At 37.4% G+C, this 10,371-nt stretch overlaps 1 protein-coding gene across 1 annotated transcript; it reads left to right on the plus strand.

The window, feature by feature from the left end:
• The first annotated feature begins 3,255 nt into the window (after positions 1-3,255).
• On the plus strand, positions 3,256-5,383 carry LOC138848293 (zinc finger protein 565-like). The gene is given in 3 exon segments (XM_070067826.1): positions 3,256-3,531; positions 4,258-4,714; positions 4,717-5,383. Coding segments are annotated over 3 exon segments (1,203 nt in total). The 3' UTR covers positions 5,187-5,383.
• The last annotated feature ends 4,988 nt before the right edge of the window (positions 5,384-10,371 follow it).

Here is a 10,371-nt window from a genome sequence, read left to right on the forward strand (position 1 = left end):
TGAATCTTGCTGTAAATGGAATGAGAGAGGGAGCAGGAGATGAAAGCGTTGCGGATGGGAGAGAAGTTATGGGGGGAAGCCACTGTAATCCATAAGCTGCACTTTGGAAATTTATATTTATTAAATAAAAGTTAAAAAAGCAACCATTTGTTCTAGATAATTCTAAAAATTAAGAAATATAGTGTTTATACTTTGGCACTTTAGAAATGGAACATTGAAGTGAAAAGCAGGGAGAGTAGTAAAATAATGGATTTAACATCTCAATAAAACTAATTATATTTATGTATTCTTATTTGATTGTATTTTCTTAGTCCACAGTAGTCATGATATACTGTATTCAAATTATAAAAGTGGCCAATGATGGAGCTACTATCCTAATACACAGTATTCACTCCTACTCTCTGAATCAGTGCCATATTGAATGTATTGGATTGAAACCAACAGATGGGGAGAACCAGTACAGCCATGGCAGTGGATATTCACAGGCCTGAGAGGACCTTTTCTCAGTGTGACTCTAGTTCATAAACCTTTGCCCAAGATTATTTGAATGAGCAAAAAGAATTAAGTCTGCATAAAGGGATTACCAACATGAGCTACTTCTCTTCATATGAACTATCTTATTCTTAAGGTGGGTGAGAAAGAGAATTTTTGAAATATTGTGGAATACAGGACACATAAATAAAAACATTGTGATAGATAATTGAAAGTCTGTCTTCCACAGAGAAGTAGGTAAAACTATAGAAGAAAAAATAAGGAACTGAGGTAACAATCTATGAATACTCTTTATAAACATGTAATAGGAATTTTACATATATTTTGGTGGTTTTTTAAAAAGTGAAATTAGAAGTAAGCTAAGAGTTTTCTTATATTCACTTTTCATTAAGTGGCATTAAAAAAAGCATTATTGTATGACACAAACTTGTAGAAGCATGTGCAGTCATTCTAAGAAAACAGTGCAGAATGGTATAGGTTTGTCAGTGTTCTAAACTTTTCAGTGATTGCAAATGAACATTTCAACTTAAGCATATAAAACTACAAAGTAAATTGCATTAATTCTCAGTAGTAAAATGCTTGTTAGGGCTATGGCTGTTAATAGAATGTTCAAGTTTTCAATTTACATTGCTTTTCAGAATCTAAGGGTAACTGAAATTATTCCATGAAATGTAAAACAATATGTTGACTTTTATATTTTGCTACTCATTACCTTATATATGATATCAGCCATGCTGGTATTTTTTAATGATTTTATTTATTTATTTTCAAAAAATTATTTATTTATTTGAGAAGTAGAGTTACAGAGAGAGAGACAGAGAGAGAGAATGGTCTTCCAACCCTGGTTCACCCCCTAAATGGCTGCAATGTCTAGAGCTGAGGCAGTTCAAAGCCAGGAGCCAGGATGTTCTTCCAGTTCTCCAACGTGGGTGAAGGGGCCCATGCACTTGGGCCATCTTCTCCTGCTTTCCCAGGCCAAGGCAGAGAACTGCATGTGAAGAGGAACAGCCAGGACAGGGACCGGCACTCACATGGGATGCTGGCACTGCAGACAAAGGCTTACACTGCTGTGCCATAATACCAACCCTGCTAGTAGTTTTAATAGTGATATGTGCAGTGCCATGGCTCACTAGGCTAATCCTCCACCTGCAGTGCTGGCACCCCAGGTTCTAGTTCTGGTTGGGGTGCCAGATTCTATCCCAGTTGCTTCTCTTCCAGTCCAGCTCTCTGCTGTGGCCTGGAAGTGCAGTGGGGGATGGCCCAGGTCCTTGGGCCCTGCACCCGCATGGGAGACCAGGAGGAAACACTTAGCTCCTGGCTTCAGATCAGCACAGTGTGCTTGCCACAACGCACCAGCCGTAGTGGCCACTTGGGGGGTGAACCAATGGAAAAAGGAAGACCTTTCTCTCTGTCTCTGTCTCTCTCACTGTCTAAATCTGCCTGTCAAAAAAAAAGTGATATGTAAGAGGCAGCTTAAAGCACATTGCAGTTGCACTATTTTCTATTGCATCAATACAACACAACACTTAGTGCTCAAAGCAGACCATGCTGTTTTATTTTTTCATGCCATTTGCTCTTCCAGGAAAACCTAATTCTCCTGATTCCCGCTTTTACACCCCAGGTCTTACTTAATTGACTTTTAGTCCTACTGCAAAGTAACATTCATATCACCTCTACTAGAAAGATTTTGCTAACAGCCTGCCACCATCCACACGCTTTCTCCCATACCTACTGTGACTATGGAAATTCTCCAAATTTTTGCACTTATCATAGCACCTTGAACTTTCTTATTTCCTGAATCTAATCCATTCAAGTAAACTGAATAATAATTTTTTGATAACAATAGCCTGTATTGCTTTATCTTAAATGGAAGAAAATGCAACCTATATAATAATTTGCTAAGGGTATTTGCAATACATAAAGCTTTCAAAAACTAACTTCCTAGAGTGAGCATTTGCCTTGGCAGTTAAGATGCTGGTTAAAATGCCTGTATCCAGGGTCACTGCTGCAGTGTAGTAGGTAAAGCCACCACCTGCAGCACCAGCCTCCTATATGGGCATTATTTTGAGTTCTAGCTGCTCCACTTCCATCCAGCTACATGATAATGTGCCCAGGAAAGCAGTGGAGGATAGCCCAAGTCCATGGGTCACCCACCCACATGGGAGACCCAGAAAAAGTTCCTGGCTTCTGGATTCAGATCAGCCCAGCTCTGGCCATTCTCTCTCCTTCTATAACTCTGCCTTTCAAATAAATAAACAAATCTTAAAAAAACTTACCTGTATCCCATATAGGAGTAACTCACTTTAATTCCCAGCTCTAGCTCTTCATTCCAGCCTCCTGCTAATGCAGATTCTGGAGGATGAATTCCTGCCACCCACTGAGAGATCTGGATTGAGTTCTTGGCTCCAGGTTTTGGCCTCCCAGCCACTGCAGACATTTGAGGAGTGAACAAGGGGAGGGGAGCATGCTCTTTCTTTTTCTCTCATTCTTTCTTTCTGCCTTTCAAATGGGTAAATCTAAAAAAAACCCTTTTAACCCATTAATGGAAATATTTGAATGTAGTATGAAATTATGAATGCACAGTATCTGATGTGAATCTTTTAGCCTATTATTGCAAAGAGGACCAATACAATGTAAATAAACATGAAATAATACATTAAATATGAATAATGTGAAGCACTTTTGAAATATAGGAATAAGAGACACACCCAGAGCCTCCCACCCACTGCTGCTGTGCCTCTTCATTTGCTGCCTGTGGGTCCCATGTGCTGGGGACTTTCTCTGCCCCACACTCTGCTTTGCGCCTCATGTGCCCGGAAGAAAGAGGACGTGCTCCCTGGACATTCCACGGTGATGATAGCATTTGAAGACCTGGCTGTTTACTTTACCTGGGAGGAATGGCAGAACATGAACAAAGCTCAGAAAATCCTGTACAGGGATGAGATGCTGGAGACCTACAGCAGCCTGCTCTTCTTGGGACACTGCATTACCAAACCCGACTTGATCTTTAAGTTGGAGCAAGGAGCAGAGCCATGGATGGTGAGCGAATTCCTAAATCAGAACCTTCCAGTTGCCATGAAAAGTGATGACATTATTAGAACCAACCAGGAAATTCAAGAAAACATTTTTAAGCAGAATGTTATTACAAATAACAAGACATCAACTCCCAAAAGAGTTATGTCAATAAAAAGACTTAATTTAAGTTCAAGTCATGTTTCAAAGCTGATTAACAAAAAAAGAAATTATTCATCAATGAAACCTGAGGAATGCAATGTGTGTCACAATGTGTTTCCCCACTGTGGGCATGATGAGCTGTAAGCTAGAGAGAAATTTGATGCCGCTAAGGTACCTGAGAACTCTGCCCAGTGCTGTGAGCCTCTTAGTGAGTATCACAAGATTCAGACTATGAAGCCTTCATTTGAACATAGTGCACAAGGGAAAGACTTCAAAAAGAAGAAGATATTCTTTAGATTTGGCACGGTCCATATGGGAGATTCCTGTAATAAGTCAACTGTCACTGTTGGAAAGACAACTCAAATAGAAAAGACTCTTCATAAAAATACTAACCTCAGTAAGCATCAACAAATCAACACAGGAGAGGAACTCTATGAAGATATGGGATATGTGGAACCTCTTATTTACAAATCAAATCTTGCAATAAATCAGAGACAACATATACAGAAAAAACCCTATGGATGTAAGCCTCGTGGAAAATCCTTCAGGTTTAAGTCCTGCCATACCATCATTCACAGTACTTCCACATAGGAAAACTCCCATGTGTGTAATGAATGTGGAAAAGCCACCTACCAGAAGTTAGATGTCATTAGACATCAGGAAATTCACACAGAGGACAAACCTAATGAATGTAAAGACTATGGAAAAGCCTCTGGCAAGAAGTCACATTTCATGATGCAACAGAGAATTCACACAGGAAAGAAACCTTATGAATGTAATAACTGTGGCAAAGCCTTCAGCTATAAGTCACAACTCATAATCCATCAGAAAATTCAGACAGGGGAGAGACCTTATGAATGTAAAGACTGTAGAAAAGCCTTTGTCCAAATGTCAGACCTCAGAAGACATCAGAGAATTCACACAGGGGAGAAAGCTTATCAATGTAATGACTGTGGAAAAGCCTTCAGCTATAAGTCACAACTCAAAATTCACCAGAGAATTCACACAGAGGAGAGACCTTATGAATGTAATGACTGTGGAAAAGCCTTTCCTATAGGTCACAACTTTTAATCCATCAGAGAATTCACACAGGGGAGAGACCTTATGAATGCCAAAATTGTGGGAAAGCCTTTGGCCAGAAGTCACATCTCATAATGCATCAGAGAATTCATACAGGTGAGAAACCTTATGAATGTAATGACTGTGGAAAAGCATTTGGCTCTAAGTCACAACTCATAACCCATCAAAGAATTCATACAGGGGACAGGCCTTATAAATGTAATGACTGTGGAAATCCCTTCAGCTATAAGTCACAACTTATAATCCATCAGAGAATTCACACAGAGGAGAAACCTTATGAATGTAATGATTGTGGGAAAACATTTGGCAAGAAGTCACATCTCATAATGCACCAGAGAATTCACACAGGGGAGAAGCCTTATGAATGTAATGACTGTGGAAAAGCCTTCAGCTATAAATCACAACTCAAAATCCATCAGAGAATTCACACAGGAGAATAACCTCATGAATGTTATGACTACAGAAAAGCTTTTTGCTGTAAATCACAACTCATAACACCTGACAGCTTTTGTAAGGCTGGGTGAGTGTTGACAAATTCAGTTTCTTTTTGTTTGATAGGTCTTTACTTCACATTCAACATAAATGAGTACTTTGCAGGGTATAGTATTCTCAGTGGACGGATTTTTTTTCTCTTAAGACTCACACTATGTCTCTCCATTCTCTCATAGGCCATAGAGATTCTAATGAGAAGTCACCTGTGAATCTAGTTGGAAATCCTTTGAAATTTATCTGACATTTCTGTATTGCACATTTTGGTATTTTCTTTTTGTTTTATTGTTAAAAGTTTGCAATATCTTTTGGCAGCCTAGAAAGTCCTTCTCATGAACCTGACCTGGTGAATCAAGGGAGCATAAGATTACATTTCCTGCACTGCAGCCATCCATAACTAAACAAGGAGGATGATCCCTATATTTTCTTTGCAGACAGCCCATCTTCCTGGAAAGCAGATAGGATACAGCAGAACTCATGGACAATTCTAACTTTTTTATTAATGTGTGGTTTAGTAAGTTCATATTTGAAATAAATGTGCTATGAATGAATACATTCAAATATAGAAAGAACATTTTGTATTTTCACTAACTTTACTTCTATTTAGTTTTGATAATTATACTGTGGTTTGAAAACTCACACCAGATTATTGCCGATAATTATTTAGAGAAATGCTTGTTTGATGGATAGAACTGAGAATGCATGGAGGCTGTACTGCAGATCCTTAAATAAATCTCCATATATTTCCATATGTGCAAGTTATACTGCCAACTGTCCAAGCTATATTTTCAAGAGAATATTTGCATTTCTTTTTTTTCTTTAACCAACTCAATATAGACTCACTTTAGCATTTAAGAAATTTACCAATAACTAATTTCTAGTCAGATTTAAAGACTACTTTCTACCCTTTGTACTTGAATGTATTTTTAATTTTTTACATATTTGAGAGCTAGAGAGACAGATTGACCAAGTGAGAGAGACAGGCATATACAGAGTTCTCATCTACTCTTTCACTCCCCAAATGCCCAGAGCAGCTAGAATTTGATGGATACTGGCCCAAGTCACCCAAATTAGGGGTACACTCTGCTAGACTACAATGGTCTACATGATCAGGAAGGTGTAATGAGGAGCCGGAATAGGGAATCAAACAAAACCTCTCTGATGTGGAACTAGGGCAGCTTAACTAGCATCTTATCTACTATGCTACATGTTTGTCCCATTTTAAAATCTTTTTGCCATTTTTGCAACTACTGTCCATGATTTTCTCTTGGCAATTCTTCTTCATTAGTTTCTACCAAGAACTAACTGGTGTTATGATTCTTTCATGGACTCCTCAATGACCTTCATTGTATGACCCATCCTAATGCTATATGTAGTTTCTCATTCATTCCACCCCCTAATCCACCATGACTTATTTGGCCATATGTTGTTTTACATTCCTGTTTCTTTCTAGCTTGGGCATCTTTCCAAGCTCTGGATACTTTCAACTTTCTGTTGAATTCTTCTTTGTAGATTTCTAAATGGTACCTCAAGTTCAATAAATCCAAAATGAGAACCAAAAAAAAGAAATATAGGAATAAGAGAATTGAAAATGAATCTTGATGTGAATGGAAGGGGAGAGGGAGTGGGAGATGGGAGGGTTGTGGGTGGGAGGGAAATTATGGGGGGGAGCCATTGTAATCCATAAGCTGTACTTTGGAAATTTATATTCATTAAATAAAAGTTAAAAAAATAAAAAAAAATCCTTCAAACACCAGCAGAATACAGACTTCTGAAAGGTTCATGGAATATTCTCTAAAATAGTCCTGTTATAAAATTGGTTATTAAGTAAGTCTCAGTCAATTTAAATAATTAAAATGCAAATTCCAAAACTTAATGAAGAAGAAATAAAAATCGGAATAGATTGTGTAACAAGTAAAGAAATTGAATTAGCAAACTTTCTACCAGCCCAGGCCAAGAAAGATTCACTGAGAAATTGTAGCAAATGTTTAAAGAACAGTAACATCAAAACATCACAAACACTTCCAAGAATACCTGAGGAGGGAACACTCCCCACTTACTCTATAAGGCAGTGTTGCCCTTTTACCAAAGCTAGACAAAAACATCAAAATATACTCCTAACCGGTAGTCTTTATTAAATATAGATGAGAAAGTCTTCAATAAAATACCATCAAACCAAATCAGCAATATTAAAATAATAATTTAAACATATTATGACAAAATAGGATTCATGTCAGGAATATGTTTGGTTTGACATCTGAAAATCCATTAATATAATATATCAAATTAGCTGAATCAAGGACAAAGTTACCTGATTATTATAGATGTAGAATAAAGATAAAATTCAGCCTCCTTTCATGATAAAATCACTCAACTAACTAGAAGTACCCAGAAAAGTGCTCAACCTGATTAAAAGCCTTTATGAAAACCACACAGCTAATATCATCTTTTGTGGAGAAAGACTGCTTTTCGGGAAGATCAGGAAAAACATGAGGATATCTACTCTCAAATACTAGTATTTTACATTGTACTAGAACTTCTAGCCAGGGAATTTTAACAAGAAAAATGCATTCAGATTGGGAGAAAAAGAAGATGGAAAACTAGTTTTTGTATAGGAAGCTAAAGAATACACACACACACACATAAGATTAGATCCAACAATTCATCATTGTTGCAGGATTGAAAATAAATATTTAAAAATAAACTGTATTTCATTCAAATTTAAGTAGTTCTTAACAATGTGGTCCCAATTTCAAAGCTTATCACAAAGCTGTGGTAATCAGATTCTGGTCTAGCATAAGGACAGACAGATGAATGAATGGGATTGCAGAAACAAACTGTTACATTTATGGTTAATTGAATGCTGGCTGTCCTGCAAGATAATTCAATGGGAAAATAACATTGTATCCACATAAGATGAAATTTGTCTCCTACCTCAAACAATATCTCAAAGTGGATCCAATTCCTAAATTTAAAGGTTAGTACTAAAGAACTTTTTTAGCAGAAAACATAAGAATAAATCTCTGTGTGTGTGTGTTTAGCTTTGACACCAAAAGCACAAATGACAAAAGAAAAAATAGCAAAATGGACTTCATCGCAATTAAAACCTATGCTTCAAAGAACTCCATTAAGAAAATGAAATGACAACCCATAGAACTGAAGAGATTAATTATACATTATACACCTCATAAGTGGCCTATAAAAGGAGTATATTCTTTAAAAAATCACAGCAATAAAAGCACCAAATCACTGTACTTAAATCCAAAATGTTTTGAAGTTTTCAAAAGCTTATATACAAATGATCAACAATCTTTGAACAATTAATAAAAGAAAGACAAAGCAAGCATTGACAATGGTGTGCAGTAGTTGGAGCCCTCATATATTGCTAGTGGGAATGTAAAATGGCACAGCCAAGTTGGAAAGCAGTTTTCCAAAATGAGTTAACATATGACCCAATAAATTCCATTCTTAAGCAATGCTAACCAAGATGAATGAAAACATGTCCACAGAAAAACTTTTACACAAATATTCCTTCCCATAGTTTTTCACTGTAGTTGGTGAACAAAAATCTACTTAGAGGTAGAAATGGGAAACAAGCCAGAGTGTTAGGGGTATGTCAAGACTTTTCCTAGGAACTGATAGAATCAGCCATTGTTTCCTGGGTAGGTTCTGGGTAGTTGGGCAATATGTTGAGAGGAAATGGGATCCCAGAGGAATATAACTTCTTCTAGTGGTAATACCCATTTTTCTGGATCTGAGATAGGTGGGGCTTCCTTTTATAATATGGATAATACATCTATTCTTGATACTTTTAATGATTCTTTTTCACAAGTTATTTTATACTTTTTCTATACTGGAACAGATTCTAAACATGAAATCTCTTCAGTAACAGATTAAGTACTTAAGAAATCATAATTTTTCTGTTTTTTTTAGAGGCAACTTAAGCCAGTAAATTTAGTCTCAGTAACTGCTGATTTGTAAGGATTTATTGCTGAGTATCAAAATAGGTTTTTCTCCATCTTCAACAGCTTTAAAAATATGGTAGTGGGGCTGGTACTGTGGAACAGCAGGTTAAAGCCGTGGCCTGCAGTGCTGGCATCCCATATGGGTGCTGGTTTGAGGCTCGGCTGCTCCACTTCCAATCCAGCACTCTGCTATAGCCTGGGAAAGCAGAAGAGGTGGCCAAGTCCATGGGCCCCTGCATCTGCATGGGAGACCTGGAAGAAGCTCCTGGCTCCTGGCCTCAGATCAGCTCTGCTCTGGCCATTGCAGTCATCTGGGGAGTGAACCAGAAAATGGAAGACCTACCTCTGGCTCTATCACTCTCTGAAACTCTTTCAAAAAATAAAATAAATCTTTTAAATAAATAAATAAAATATGGTTCTTATGCAATTTCATAGATGTTATAGGGGTATCAATTGTCATGTGCTTTGAAATTCTAACACAAAATGAGAATCATATTACTTAACATATCCAACGAAACATGTTAAAAATTAAAAATAACATAAAAATCTATCAACTGATGAATGGAAAATCACAAATATATCTGTTCAATGAAACATTATGTGGCCATAAAAAGGAATGAAGAAGTTATACATGCTACAACATGAATTTTTTAATGATTTTATTTATTTATTTGAGAGGCAGAGTTACAGAGAGAGGGAGAAACAGAGAGAAAGGTCTTCCATCCACTAGTTTAAATGGCCACTATTGCAGGAGCTGGGCCAGTACAAAGCCAGGAGCCAGGAGCTTCTTCTGGGTCTTCCATGCAGGTGCAAGGGCCCAAGCAATTGGATTAGGGTGTATTCTACTGCTTTCCCAGGCCATTAGCAAAGAGCTAGATCAGAAGAGAAGCAGCTGGGACAAAAGCCTGTACCCCTAATGGAATATCAGCACCGTAGGCAGAGGCTTAGCCCCCTGCACCACAGCACTGACCCCCATGGATGTGTTTTGAAAGCATTATGCTAAATGAAAGAAGCTGTTCACACACACAAAAAAACATGTTGTATGATTCTACTTATATAAAATGTTTAGAATCAGCTAAGCAATAATATTTTGAATCATTGAGTTTCTTCCTTTTGTGGCTCATGTTCCCTCCAGCCCTGCTACCAATTCCTATATATTCCTCCTGGTTGA

This window comes from Oryctolagus cuniculus, unplaced genomic scaffold, assembly GCF_964237555.1.
Source record: "Oryctolagus cuniculus unplaced genomic scaffold, mOryCun1.1 SCAFFOLD_40, whole genome shotgun sequence".
NCBI classification, from domain to species: Eukaryota; Metazoa; Chordata; class Mammalia; order Lagomorpha; family Leporidae; genus Oryctolagus; species Oryctolagus cuniculus.